At 41.8% G+C, this 15,244-nt stretch overlaps 1 protein-coding gene across 8 annotated transcripts in view; it reads left to right on the forward strand.

Moving 5' to 3' along the window:
- The window catches only part of TJP2 (tight junction protein 2), a 114,843-nt gene extending 104,732 nt beyond the window's left edge, over nucleotides 1–10,111 (forward strand). For 6 of the 8 annotated variants that reach the window (XM_019794666.2, XM_034646844.1, XM_034646843.1 and 3 more), the window contains 6 exons: nucleotides 1,777–1,877; nucleotides 3,085–3,297; nucleotides 4,472–4,582; nucleotides 6,024–6,353; nucleotides 7,433–7,518; nucleotides 9,133–10,111. In XM_019794666.2, coding sequence (XP_019650225.1) covers nucleotides 1,777–1,877; nucleotides 3,085–3,297; nucleotides 4,472–4,582; nucleotides 6,024–6,353; nucleotides 7,433–7,518; nucleotides 9,133–9,298 — 1,007 coding nt within the window. In that variant the 3' untranslated portion in view covers nucleotides 9,299–10,111. The remainder of the gene's footprint in view (nucleotides 1–1,776; nucleotides 1,878–3,084; nucleotides 3,298–4,471; nucleotides 4,583–6,023; nucleotides 6,354–7,432; nucleotides 7,519–9,132) is intronic. The other 2 variants (XM_034646845.1, XM_019794665.2) reach the window with 1 other exon arrangement.
- Nucleotides 10,112–15,244: the final 5,133 nt, after the last annotated feature.

Below are 15,244 nucleotides of genomic sequence, written 5' to 3' on the forward strand. Positions count from 1 at the left end.
TATCATAGTTGTCCCCCCACCTCTTAAAAGGAGGTCAAGTGCATGAGTTAGATGGTACCAACATAGTCTGTGTTACCTTTATAGGGGGCTTAAGAAATTAGCTACTATGAGGGTTTGGTGGTTTGGTTTTTTTTTTTTCCCCCATATACTTGATTCAATGTGAATTCAGTAGGAGGTCTTACGACTTTTTCATTCTATAAGGAGGCATGAACATATTTTCTGCATTTCATAGATGGCCCTTTTAACTTTAGGTTTTCCTCATGATAAATACAGATTATATTCATCTCAAATAACTCCAACATAAAGCTCAAAAAGCAGCTTAATGTATACATTTACTGCAAACCACTCATTTTGTTTCTGGGGTGTAAAATCTCACTTCCATATTTAAATACTGTGGCATATTTTACCCAGGAACACAATAATCTTTGCAAAGTACCATGATTAAGGATACAAAAATCCATAAGGATACAAAAGTCCAAGGAATCAAGGTTAATCTTCCTTGAATTATCCAATATATCAGTTTATTCTAATGCTATAAATAACTGGTAACCAAGGAAATTTTAAGCTCCTTCAGGATTTTCCAAGGCCAGGGTCAGAACATTTTAAATGAAAGAATGGTACAGGTTACTAGGAAGGAAACTTGAAATGTAGTTGCTTACAAATTGTTTAATGGTTCTTTTTTGGCTATATATATAGCATTACAAAGACTTCAGGACAGGTGGACCGGGGGCCTGACTTTTACCAACAGGCCCGTTTTCTCTTGGGTGCTACACATAATGCCATATCCTTTAATAAAAGACAATGGCACAGTTTTAAAAAAAAATCCTAATTTACCTGCAGTCTGATCATTTTAGGCCCAACTTAATTTATTATTCTGGAGCAATTTGCTTGATCAGTTTATCCCTGTTAGGTCCATAAATTAATATTGCTGGAGAACGGCTGCATATGTTTTACTTGGTATTTTGTATTTGTTTTTAGATGGGCTCTGCTGTGTGGTGGCTAAGGCCATAGGTTCTAAAAGCAAACTTCAGAGTTTGCATCTAGGTTTCTTCACTTGTTTGGTGTAAAGCCTTGGGCTGTTCTCACTACTGTGTCTCAATTCCTCTTCTGTAAAATGGGGACAGTAGCGATACCTACTTTGTAAGGTCTGGATAAACAAGAAAGGAGCTCGTCCGTGTAAGGTTATTTGGAAAAGTGCTTGGTTGATCCGTAGTACTGTTAGGTAAGTTATATTTCTTTCTGAATAGAAAATATATATTCTTTGAATACACACCTGTAGAGTTTGGTTAATCTGTATATATTCTAAAATGTTTAAGCCTATCAAAATTATTTACACTTAAATGTTACCTTTAGTATTTTTTTGGAGATACCCAACAGTAAATTTGCGTATGTTTTTCTTACTTATAACATACATGCGCATAAAACAATCTTTATAGTATTTGTTTTAGATGTGTTTTCTTTGCTCCTAAAAACAGTTGTTAAAAACATATCTCTTAAAGGTAGCTTTTCTGAAAAACAGACACTCTGAAAAGAAATTAATTCGTTTTTAGCTTTATAACATTCATCTGTAATGTAAACTCCCAACAGCTAGACCAGTAATGGTTTTAATTACATTCAGCTGAAGGGATTTATTGTTCAAGTATGTGCATACTTTCTCTTGCATTTGCCAAAGTTTTAATTCAAATATGACAGAAATGAGTAAAATTATGTGAAGTCACATTTTTAATAAACATTGTTCTGGGAGTTGATGCAAACCTTTTGTTTACATTTCTATAGCTACTATCAACCTAAATTCAGCCAATGATAGTTGGTTTGGCAGCTTGAAGGACACAATTCAGCATCAGCAAGGAGAAGCAGTTTGGGTCTCTGAAGGAAAGGTATGTGGCATAGATACTCTGCTATGAGGTGAGAGTCCATGTTCTGAATCTTTTCTCAGGAGGGTAGTGAATGTAGAAAACCATGCCCATTTGAAGTGATTCCAGCATGTGTGCTAATCATGTTTGAAATTTTATAAATTCTCTGAAAAAGTAATAAAATGAAGGGACCTTTCAAAGAAAAGTAGAATGTGATGTATGTGACCCTACATTCACTTCCCTTTTACTTTTAACGTAGTAACTAGTGTTGTATTCCAAGCACACTAATCAGAGCTTACAAGAACTTGTGCTGAGCTCCACAGCTTACTAAGGATACAGGAAAATCAGCATGAAAGAGAGAGGTGAGGATGAGGGTCATGGAGAATAAAGATTAAGAAAAGGAAAAGCTAGCAGAGTTGGAATCATTTGCTTAGAAGATTGGAAGAGAATATGTCCTAGGAATTCGGAATTCAAGTGGGTTGGTAAGAAGGTGCTCAGAAGCTTGTGTAGGCTTCTAAAATTGGCTAGCTTCTCATCCGTGCAGGTAGTTTACCCACAGTTCTATTGACGGGAGGAAGCAGAGAGACTGTACAATTTCCTGTGGTTCTAGGCTTTGGTGCTAGTATTCTGAAGTCCACCTGAATTGAACTAGTTTGTGAGATGTCAGAGGATTTTGTTGCGAAAGTGACTCAATTACCAATTAGATTGTTGAGTCCTAGTCTTGCCCTTTGGAAACTGCATGCTTAGTCAAGGTGTCTAGCATCTTCTGAGTGCTTACAGCCTGCTGAGGTTCTGTGCTAGCCTCCTTTGTGAGAACAGGTCGAACAGGACATAGCTTCTTTCCTCAAAGATTTGAGAACTTTGTGGAGGAATGGAGAGGTGTGCAGCACCAGGCAGTGTACATTTATTACAGGAGACAAGTATTAGAAAAAGCTGGAAAAGAGCCCAAATTCTTGAAGAGAAGCACAGCAGTCTGAGGAAGCATGGCTCAGTAGTGGGATACAGCACGGCAGTAAGGATAGATAGGGTGGAGGGCTCCTAATTTGAATCCCTGCACAAAAAATTAACTTAGTAATCTCAGGCCAAGTGATTTAAGGAAGATAAAGATGACTTCCCTTTCTAGAACATGTCAAAGTTTCAGTCACTTGGCTGTGCCCTTGGGAATTTTCTTGAGTCCCCACTCCCAGGAGCCATGTTGACCCCACTGACCCTCCGACACAAATTCCTCTAGATGGAAGGGATGGATGATGACCCTGAAGACCGCATGTCCTACTTAACTGCCATGGGCGCAGACTATCTGAGTTGCGACAGCCGCCTCATCAGTGACTTTGAAGACACCGACGGCGAAGGAGGCGCCTACACTGACAATGAGCTGGATGAGCCAGCTGAGGAGCCACTGGTGTCTTCCATCACCCGCTCCTCGGAGCCGGTGCAGCATGAGGAGGTGAGGCGAGGCAGGCCACAGGCTGTGAGGCCATGAGCAGGAAAAGGAGGGTCCGCTGTTTCACTTCAGTTCTTCTGGACAACTGTTTATTCAGTGTGCCGTGGAAGGTATTCCTAAGAGTTGGAACAGATGGCTTCTAGGGGGTTTCTGATTCAAAGTCAGTGCCTGTACGATAGCATTTGTGGTCCATGGGAAAGCCAGACAGGAACTCAGTGCTGAGAGAGGTTGAGTGATCAGCACTCATCACACCGATGTTCTCGAGCATGATGGTTACACTAAACAGCTTTATGTGCCAGCTATCCAAATTATAAGTGGAACATTATTTTTAAATACAGTTTTGTTGTATTTACTTGTAACCTTTGATTAGGTCTCTTTGTACTTTTAGGTGTCCTTGCTTTTTCTTATCCATCCTACCTTTAACCTTTCTAATCTTGCCAAAACTCCTGAGTATTTCCCCATCAGTTTCCTTCTCTCTTGTACTTCAATTTTTTAATTGAGGTTATGATCAGATGTACATCTGATCATGTGTACTGTGCATCCACCGGTGAATAGACAGCTTTTGTGATCCTAGAGATCGTGTCAACAGCACTAAGTTAGGACCAGTTATTAGTTGCACCTCACAGAACATTGGGATAACATAGATGAGGTTATCCATACATTTGAATAGTTATTCTTGTGGACTACTCTTTACCAAGTCAGTTCACTTTGGTGAACGGTTTTATTCTTTAAGAAACAAAAGTACTAAAAAAATAAGTTGAAGCGGGGATAAAACCCACCAAGGCCAAAAAATTAGTATATACCAGTGGACAAGTTATAAAGGATAAATTAACTCCCTGATGTCTAAAGGTGTAGATGAGCTAATGCTTAAAAATATTGACAGCTATAAGTGATAAAAGAGATTTTAGACTTTAGGAGGACTTGGGGGGGATTATTTTAAAGGAGGAGACTACTACAATGGATGCTAGTTAAAAAAAAATCTTCAGCATTTGCTACTGGGAATATGCTGGTATCTGCCTTCAGTAAAGAAGCACTGGGTCAGTATCTCAATTTATGCAAGTTATGAACTTCAACTTCTGTACGTCTTGCAGCTTGGCAGAACTCCAGCAAAGCAGATGAATGTTCTCTTCTTTTTGCTGGGATCTTCTTGTTGTGAATGAACCTTTATGTCTTGTAGAGCATAAGAAAACCCAGCCCAGAGCCACGAGCTCAGATGAGGAGGGCTGCTAGCAGAGATCACCTTAGGGACAGTAGCCCACCCCCAGCATTCAAGCCAGAGCCGCCTAAGGTATGTGGCTGGGAAGCCCACGATGGGGAGGAAGAGTAAGCAGACACCTGGACAGCTTCCTGCATAGCCAGGAAGAGCACACACAATGAGATGGTGTTGAATTATGTTTTTGGCTCACTCTTTTACTATTAAAACGTGTCTTTTGGTTTGTTGGGTGAACCCCAAAATTAGGGAAGAGTGAAAAGAAGGAAAGGCAGTTTCAGAGAGCATACAATTTTAGAACTGTTGGTATTTTATTTATTTATTTACATATTCACTTCTTCATTCATTATTTTATTTATTATAAAAAATTTTTTTGTAGTAAGAATAAAAATTTGACAAATACTGCATGTCCGGAAGCACCTATCTCAGGAATCTGTTTTTCTTTTTCAGTTAGCGTTTTCTGCCCACAGTCTGATACCAGAAAATTCCTACTGATGGTTTACTAAAGAAAACAATCATCATCACTGTTTATGATGCCTCTCATTATGAGGACAGCTTAATTTATTTTTAAATTTAAATCATTACTCAGAACAGAATCANCCAAGGGGATGTCCCATCTCCTGACTTCTAACAGCACAGACTAGTTTTTTTTTTTTTAAGATTTTATTTATTTATTCTACAGAGATAGAGACAGCGAGTGAGAGAGGGAACACAAGCAGGGGGAGTGGGAGAGGAAGAAGCAGGCTCATAGCAGAAGAGCCTGATGTGGGGCTCGATCCCATAACGCTGGGATCACGCCCTGAGCTGAAGGCAGACGCTTAACCGCTGTGCCACCCAGGCGCCCCCGATTTTTTTTTTTTTACCCCCTTTCTGAATCAACTCTATAAATACAGGGTTTCTCTAATAACCCAATAAAATTTCTCCATTTAACTCAATACTTTAGATAGGAAGAAAGTAATCACAGATTATGTGAGCCCTCAGAAATAGTGACCTGATAAAATATATCACTGAAAAGGTACAAGCAGGCCTAGGATTGAAGTATGAAGGAAAAGTGGCCGTTAGTGTTATATGCTGCCCTTCCCGCTCCAGTCTCATTCATGGCTGGACAGAGGCCTTCCCTCTGGGCTAGGGCATGCACACTTGGTATGTGAACTCAGGATCCCACTCTTCGATCCTGAACCCCCCTGCTCGTTCTGAGGTCTTCTTCAAGATACTAATCTTAATCTCCTCTAGTACAAAAGTAGGTCTGATCTGCCTCTACACTTGGAGGCCTCCCAGCCCTTCCCCAACACCCTCTTGGTTTCCTAGAGCTCTTAATACTTTTTTATAGGAAGCAAGGTAAGGGTCAGGATGTCCAACCAGTGGCTGTTTGTCCTGCAGTATTTGATTCCTTGTCAGAATGGTATTTGTTGACCACCTCTGGAAACTGATCAGGAAATGGGAGTGTATTAAATCACTAATACAGATTTGAAAATAAACTGAAAGCCCAAGGTAAAAATATGTTCATTGTTCTCTGCAGGCCAAAACCCAGAACAGAGAAGAATCCTTTGACTTCTCCAGATCCCATGAATATAAGTCAAACCCCTCAGCTGTTGCTGGTAATGAAGTTTCTGGGGCATCTACCAAAGGTTATCCTCCTCCTGTTGCAGCAAAACCTACCTTTGGAAGGTCTATACTGAAGCCCTCCACTCCTGTCCCTCCCCCAGAGAGTGAGGAGGTGGGAGAGGGCAGTGAGGAGCAAGAAGGCAATCCCAAGTCTGTCCTGGGCAAAGTGAAAATATTTGAAAAGATGGATCACAAGGCAAGATTACAGAGAATGCAAGAGCTCCAAGAAGCACAGAATGCAAGGGTAATAATTTTTAAACCACTAGATTACCTTAGCATGTCAACAGTAAAAATGTTAAATTCCATTTCATATAATGATTTGCAGTCCTTTTTTCACTGGCACAGACATGAAAAGGATGTTCACATGCCTGATACCACAGGCACATGCTATGTGTATGTCATTTCCAGATTGCCAGCTATCACTGTATCCCTTTTTCTTCTAATCAAGAAAGCCCAACAGTATAGGTGAAAAAGATTCTGCTTTTCATATCTCAGAACTTCATATCAGGTTCTGGAATGGAGAGGTATGACAAGAGAATCAGCGCCTCTCTGAAGTTATTTTTCATTAAACATCTGTTGTATTTGTTTGGTAACTGAATTTGAATTTGCTCTCAGATTTGCCGTAGAAACTAAGCAAACCTTGGATGCTAAAATGAAAGGCTCATAGATTGTACTTCTTGATACTGTTTGAATTTCTGTACCATATGCACATCTAACCTTTCAAAAGTCAAAGAAGAATGTAAGTGAAGACTCATGGAACATATTCTGCTCAGTGAAAATGGGAGTTTTCTTCATTTAAGGTTGTCACAACAGCAGCAGTGCTTCTGAGCATTTTTCTTTTTTTTTGTTTGTTTGTTTTGGCAGTAAAATATACATAACATTTACCATTTTAACCATTTTTTGCCATTGTAACTATTTTTTAAGTGTTCACAGTGGCATTAAGTACATTTATAATGTTCTGCACTCATCACCACCATCCATCTCCAGAACTTTTTCATCCCTCCTCTCTGAAACTCCCTATCATCCCCTCCCCCTATCCCTGGTAAATACCGTACTACTTTCTGTATTCATGAATTTGACTACTTAGGAACCCCATTTAAATGGAATCATACAGTATTTGTCCTTGTAGCATGCGGCAGAATTTCATTGCTTTTAAACATTTTTCTTATTTGACATGTAGTACCAGGCACTCACATACAACCATAAAAACTAGAGAGTTGAGTCTATTTTTCCTCCTCTACTTAAAATGGGATTGGAAAATGGGACCAGCAACCATTCATTCTTTCCCTTTTGTTCTTTTTTTTCCCCTCTTAATTGCCACAGATTGAAATTGCTCAGAAGCATCCTGATATCTATGCAGTTCCAATCAAAACACACAAGGCAGACCCTGGCCCTTCCCAGCACACAAGGTAAGGGTGCTCAGCGGTATTAGGTTTAAAACGGGGGCTGGTCTAAGACTTGCACTCCTAAGAAAGAATTTCTTATCACTTACATTTCAGTGAACAAGAAGACTTTTTTTTTCTTGGCCAACTATTTACCTTTTTTTCAGTCAAAAAAATTTTTTAAAAGATTTGTTTATTTTAGAGCACACGCAGGAGGGGCAGAGGGAAAGGGAGAGAGAATCTCAAGCAGACTCCCTGCTGAGTGCAGAGAGGACTCAGGGCTGGATCTTACTGTGGAGATCATGACCTGAACCCAAGTCAAGAGTTAGATGCTTAACTAACTGAGCCACCCAGGCGCCCCTATAATTTTTTTTTAAATGTAAATACCACTGGGCTTTCAAAGAATTGCATGCTGGTTATATTTGGCCTTTCCCAATGCACAGTCAGTATGTTGTCTTTGGAAGTGCTAATGAGTGGCCCAGGAAGGGTGGTCTGAGAACTTGTGAGTTTCTCTCTATAACTCCCTTATAACCACCCAGATAGATGCAGGCGGATGAGGGGCCCTCTCTCCCTGTATGTGCTCAGGCCTTGAGATGCAGCGCAGGCAGCCTCCAACACAGTCGTTCCATGAGATTGAAAGCACATCAGTGATAAAGGCAGGAGGGATTCAATGCCCTGGAGTCCGAGCTTAAGAGGCTCTCCCATTTCCACAGGGCTGAGTGCTGCTTGATCCCAGGACCCTGAGGTCACAACCTGAGCCGAAACCAAGAGTCAGACGCTTAATCAGCTGCCCCACTCAGGCGCCCCGTATTCAGTCAAATTTATTTGTAAAGATTATAGAGTCAAAATTTCACCAACAAAGCGTAATCACTGACGTATCAAATTAGTCCCCTTTGACACACTGAAGCACAGATATGTTAAATTGTATTGGGATAGCACATGAGCAGAAGTCCTGGGGCTAAGACACTAATTGTTTTGTCACTAATATATTCTGGCTCTTAGTCAAGCTCCTTAATTCCTTTGCATCCATAGCAGAGTCAGGCCACGTGTGCTGAACTGTGGTCTGAAGGGAAGGTGACAGTCAATTGACCGGTGTTGGTAAGATGCTTTATATTTAAAATGCTACATAAGCATTAGGAATTATGGCAGTGTCTTCCTGTTGAGGTTTTTATACTTGGATTGTTTCCTGCTTCCGAGAATAGGAAAAAAAAAAAAGTCACATTTTCCTATGGCCAACCTGACTGGAAGCTAGAGTCTAGTTTTACAGCAATAGAAAACTAGAGGCAAATTTCTTCTTTAACAATTGAACCGTGGTATAGCCAACCAGGTGGCCACTCACTGGGTGAGCTTGTAGCCAAAGACACAGGGGTGGGAAAGACACCCTCGGTCCAATGGGGGAATTCTTAGGTCAGGGAGCGCAGGGCTGGCTTCCTCACTCATTGCCCAAGTGGGTATTGGCCTTAACCTGTTACTCCCCCAAGATGAACCTGAAGCGGGGCCAAAAGTGGCCCTGGTCTGTCAGCAAAGTGTGGCATGTGCCTCAGAGGTTTGCTCAGTCCTGTGCATAGGGCCACACTGCCACAGGGCAGTCAGAAGCCGTGGATGAGCTGTGGGATGCATTTAACACTCTCACTTTGTTAGTTCCAGGCCACCTGAGCCCCAGAAAGGTCCTTCCAGACTCTATCAGGATCCCAGAGGAAGTTATGGCAGTGATGCTGAAGAGGAAGAATACCGCCAGCAGCTGTCGGAACACTCAAAGCGCGGCTATTACGGCCAGCCTTCCCGGTACCGGGACACGGAGTTATAGATGGCTGCAACTTGACTCTTCTGTCTCTCCGCTGGACCACCTCAGAGCACCGCTCCCACTGAGCCACGGGATGGTTCTTAGAAAGTGCACTGTGGAGATGTGGGACCCGAACTCCCATTTCCTGAAAGGGGGCCCAGGGGGAAACCAATGCAAACTAAGAACTGAAGGCTCTGTTTGTGGAACTGGGTCTCGGGAGTTTATGGCTTTTTGCTCAGAATTTTAAAAAAACACTGCAGTCTGATACTGTTACCTGTTCCAGTGGACCAAAATCTGTATTAATTCCGTTTGCATATTTTTAACATGTATATTAAGAAGTGATAACTATTTTCCCTCATTAATATCTGCCTTCGAGGACTGTTTCAATGAGAGACGGAATGTGAAAAAGGAATTAAAATACTGTCAGGCTCAGACTAAATTCAAAGAAATATTTTATTACAATTCTAAGTGCCTTTGATGAGAAGTGTCTTAAATTTTCTTCCTTTGAAGCTTTATGCAAAGCCATAATGGACTAAAACTTTTTGACTAAAGTTTTATACCAGCTTATTAGTTATGGTTTTCTCTGCACTGTGTCATCTTTTCAAGGCATTTGTCTTTGTAATATTTTCCATAAAATCTGACTGTATATATAGTAGCTATACTTGGTAGTTCAGCTACCAGTGTTAAATGGCTTGAAGACCAAGAAATTGGTATAGAAATTTTTTGTTTTAAAACCATGTGCTCCACAAAAGCAGATACTTGGAAATACCATATTTCCAAAAGTGTGTGTATGACAACAGTTTTGTAATTTAATAAAAAGGAGGATATTACAATCAATAATTTGCCTTGTGGTAGATTTCTACACTAGCTCCTATTTCTTTTTTCTTTTTTTTTAAGATTTTATTTTTATTTATTCGACAGAGATAGAGACAGCCAGCGAGAGAGGGAACACAAGCAGGGGGATTGGAAGGAAGAAGCAGGCTCATAGCAGAGGAGCCCGATGTGGGGCTCGATCCCATAATGCTGGGATCACGCCCTGAGCCGAAGGCAGACGCCTGACCGCTGTGCCACCCAGGCGCCCCACTAGCTCCTATTTCTAAATGCAACTTTTATTTCAATTAGCGATCATGAAATGAGAACACATTCGCTGCTGAACATGAAAATGGAGACCCGTGTGGAAAAGAAAATGAAACCCATCATCTCATCCTTCAGATAATTTTAGTGCATTTCCTTGGAGTACATATTTGTGGATGTCTGTATGTGTTATAATTAGGGGTATACTGTATTTGCAGTTCTGTTTTCTACTTCCTTTTTTTTTTTTAAAGAATTTTATTCATTCATTAGAGGGTGAGCACAGCAGGGGGTGGTGGGGAAGAGGGACAAGCCGATTCCCTGCTGATCCCCATGACCCAGAGATCATGACCTAAGCCAAAATCAAGAGTCAGACGCTTAACCGACTGAGACACTGAGGTGCCTGTTTTCTACTTTTTCTATTTAACATTCTATCATGAACTTTTCTCACAGATAGTTAAAACTCAGGTATGCATCATTGCTAGTAACTGCAGAATAGTATATCCTATGACTTCATAACTAGACAATTCTGCTATCCTTGGTAGTTTGGATGGTTTCCAGTTTTTTGCCTCTTTTACATGAAATGTACCTCTGTGTATAATCCATTTCCGTACATTAATGATCAGCATTTTAATCCTTTTCTGCAGGTAGTTTCTCAGAAGTGGAATTACTGAGCAAAAGCACAAGAAACATTTTTAAGGCTCTTAATGTTTACTGCCAAATTGCTTCCTAGAAAAGTTGCATCAATTTATATTCCCACAGTCACTCTTCAAAGGCTGAAATATGTTTAGAAGTTAAACAAAACAGCCCAGGAATTTAGGTTTGTATGAATCAAAACTACACTGAATTTAGGAAAGGAGAAGAGTCTTGGTTTCCATTAGGAGTCTTTTATAATATGAATTGCCACAAAGGTGTTTAGCTTTGAGTTAGAAATTCAGCTTACTTAATACAATATTAGAAATATGTCCTTGATTGTGTCTCTTCTAGTCTTGGTGCTAAATTTTATAAACCATTTAGTGCAGTACCATGAATTTCTGAGCAGTCCTAAAGACACTGACTCAAATCTGTGTATTTGGTAAATAAAAGTCACCTTTTGTGGATGGAAAAAGATACACTGGTTATATGATGATTTAGTTTGCTTGTGTCCTTTACTACCTGAATGAGCCTTTCTGCAAAGCCTGGGGGGGGAAAGGAGGCTTTTCATCAGGAGCTGGGCTGTCATCTGGCTCTAGCACTTGCTTTGTGGTACATTAAGTGGTGCAGACCAGCAGGACCTCTGTTCCCCATAAAGTCCCACAATATGCCCCATGGACGACTAGTGCCTGCTCCACCCATTTTTCATTAATACTCTGTTCTGGGAAGGATTTAAGGCTGCCTATGATATATGTGGATTATAGGCAAATGAGGAAAGGGGAGAAGAATATCAGAATAGGAAAGACAAAGCCACAAGTGAGGGTAGTGTTCACTGTAACACGTTGTCTGGGATTTTCTGCTTTCTAGAGGCCAGTGAAGGGCACAAGATGACTGCTACCTGATTTGATTCAACATGTCCATAAGGAGCTGGGGAAATTGTTCTGGAATTCTCCCCCTATGCCTAGTCTTTTTATTACATGGGGTTTTACACTGTGTCATGCAGCCACGGCCACTTGCTTGCAAAGATGATTTTGGAGGCCTGTTTTTTTTTTTAAAAGATCTTATTTTTTTAGCAAATCTCTACACCCAACGTGGAGCTTGAACTCAAAATCCCGAGATCGAGTCATACGCTCCACCCACTGGGCCAGCCAGACCCCCGCCAGAGGTGTTCTTTCATGTAAGCCAGTAGCACAATCCCAAGGGCCCTTTAGTAAAAATTCTGGAGAAGGCACCCGAAAAGTGCAGTGAAGAACGACCACCCTGGAGCCTGGTCTAGTCAAGATATCAATTCTGGAGTATCTAGGGCCAATGCCTCCCAAATAGCAATATAAAAGGCATAAAGCCCCAAGAAAAATACACCCACCTTTCTGGAAAATCCATTTTACTCAAAGACTGGGGAGAGGGGGTGCTTAAAACATAGGGCAGATCATACAACACAATGCAAACCTCACAGGAACTTGTAGAATAAAACATGGCACTTACCCGAACCACAGCACCCTCAGCAGGTGCGCGGCCTCCGGCCTCCACGCCTGACCCGAGCCGGCGTCCTCCACGCGGTGGCCCTGCCTCAAAAGCAGCGTGCTCAGTCTCTGCCAGTCAGAATAGTGCTTCCTAACTCCCCATCCGTCCCCGAGCTTCCTGGTTCTGTCAACCACGATTTGTCTTCGGGGACAGCAGAAATGGAGTGGGGGGGGGACTCGGGGGAGGTCTGAATTCGGGTAGCAGCGCCAGCACCAGGCCTTGAATATAAACTGCACGGGAAGTACAAGGTAACTCCGCAATGGAGGCTGCAGCTTAATCCCACCAAGAAACGCCGTCGAACGGTGTCAGACCCGTGCCTCACAGTTTTCCCACTCAGGCGGCGGGAGAACCACGCCACCTGTTCAACAACTGGCCTCGGATTTTTGAGGGCTGCTCCGTGCGCGTGCACGCGTACGTGTACGTGTACGCATGCGTCCGTGCGTGTGTGCGCACATGCGTGCATGAGTGCACTGCACGTCCTCACCCCTCTCCCTCCAGCGAAGGAACGCGTGCAGGAACTTGCTGCTGAGAAACTGGAGCGCCCAGGGAGCGAGGCGCCAGGGCCCAGAAAACCCCGCAGCATGTGTCAGGATGATGAATGCGCTGTGAATCTACTGAGGCCTCCAAGGTGAGAGATGTTTTCTGTAGTGTTTTAGGATGGGCTGAGAGAGGCAGTAGAACTGGAGCATTGTCCTTAGGCAGAATGGGGAGGGCAAAGCCTGCATACCTGTATCAGCCAGGGTTCTTTAGAGAAACAGAACCAACAGGGTGTGTGTGTATGTATATTTTTTTATTTTAAGGAATTGACTCAGACCCAATATCTCCAAAATCTGCAGTGGGCAGAGGTAGATAGAGATCTCCTGCCGAGACAGCCCTTAGAAGTTATAAGCTCAGGTTCTGGAATCAAAGCGGTTTTACATCAACCCCCAGTTTTGTCAGTTATTAGCATAGAATTGGGCAAGTTACTCAACTGTTTAAGCCTCGTTCTTTTCATGTATAAAATAAGGACAGAAAATGACAACACTGTGTCATATTTGTGTGTGTGGCACTTAAATAGGGTGGTGTGCATAAAATGTTTGCAGTAGTAGTTAGCACAAAATAAATGCTCAATAAAAATAGCTAGTATTATCACTATCAGTGGTTTCACCCTACCAATTTAGAAACATGAGTGGTGTCTTTGATTTTCTTACTCTTCCTCCAATGATGACCTACTTTATTCCACTTAAGAACTATTTTTAATTTGTCCCGCTGTCCCTTTTCCCACAGCCACTACCCTAGTTCAGATGGTTGTAAACTTTCTGATCCTCTCTCCAGCTAAACAGAATCATCTTTCTAAAATAGATCCAAGAATGTCTCCTGCTGCTTAAAAAAAGGGATGACTTCCCCTTGCCTGCGACAAAGTTTAATTCTTTTATTTTTTATTGAGATATAATTGATATATAATATTGCGTAAGTTTAAGGTATGCGATGTATTGATTTGATACATTTATATATTGCATTAGGATTACCACCTTAGTGTTAGCTAACATCTCTGTCATGTTATATAATTATTGTTTCTTTTTTGTGGTGATAGCAAGACAGACCTAGTCTCTTAGTAATAAAGTTCAGTTCTTTTATCAAAGCATTCAAGGTTTTCTACTGTCTGTCCCTGTGGTAGACTGCATCATTGGTTCTAATTCTTCATGCCCTCTCTTTATCTATGTCCTTTGCCAAATGCCTTTACAGTTCTTCCACTAAAGGGTTGGAATGTATTTCCCCACCCCTTGGCTTTGGATTGACCATGTGTTTTTTTCTCTTGCACCTCTGCTGTCCTATGAGAGGAAACTCCTCAGGCTAACAGCTGTTCTCTGAGCAGGGTGAGAGAGATGTGGAGCAGGAACATTCTAGCTGAGTCCAGCATATATCGGCAGATGTATAAGAAATAATAAACAAGTGTTGTTTTAAACCAGAGTTTTGAGGTGGTTTTTTATGCAATAGTAGACCCCCAAATTCTTTTCAGGTAACTTTCTTCTGCAAAGCCCATGTATGTTCCAATTTCATAGGAGGACTTGTTCCCAACTGTGATACAGTGAATTGTAAGAAATATATGGTTGGTCATTCAGATAACCAAAATATATTTCTCATGTTGGTCTTTGTCCACAGTTCCTGGTGCAAGCTCCCCAAACCCTTGGAACTTCCTAAGTGTTAAGAGTGATAAAGGCATCTTTTGTTATATTAACAAGGTGACTTTTGGTCCCCACCTATGGATGAGGGCTGGTTGCCAGGAGAACCAACCACGTGATTAGAGTGCTGAAACCTTCCAGTGCCCATCCCCCCCCCCCCCCGCCCACCGAAGTGGAACCAGCCCATGAGCAATGACTTAGTCGATCATGACTATGCACTGGAACCTCCATAAAAACCCAAGAGGGCTGGGTTCAGAGAGCTTCCTGATTGGTGAACACGTGCAGATGCAAGGAGAGTGGCACCCAGGAGAGGGCATGAAAGATCCATAAAATTACCCCCTCCCTTGCCCTATGTATCTGGTTGTTGATTTGTATTCTTTATCATATACTTTAATAAACTGGTAACATAAGTTAAGTGTTTCCCTGAGTTCTATAAGCTGTTCTAGCACACTAAAGGAACCTGAAGAGGGGATGGCTGGAACCGCCAATCTGTAGCCAGTGGACCAGAAGCACAAGTAACAGCCTGGGGCTTGTGATTGGCATCTGAAGTGAGTGGAGTGACTGAGTCCTTCGCCTGTGGAAT

This window comes from Ailuropoda melanoleuca, chromosome 17, assembly GCF_002007445.2.
Source record: "Ailuropoda melanoleuca isolate Jingjing chromosome 17, ASM200744v2, whole genome shotgun sequence".
Taxonomy (NCBI): Eukaryota; Metazoa; Chordata; class Mammalia; order Carnivora; family Ursidae; genus Ailuropoda; species Ailuropoda melanoleuca.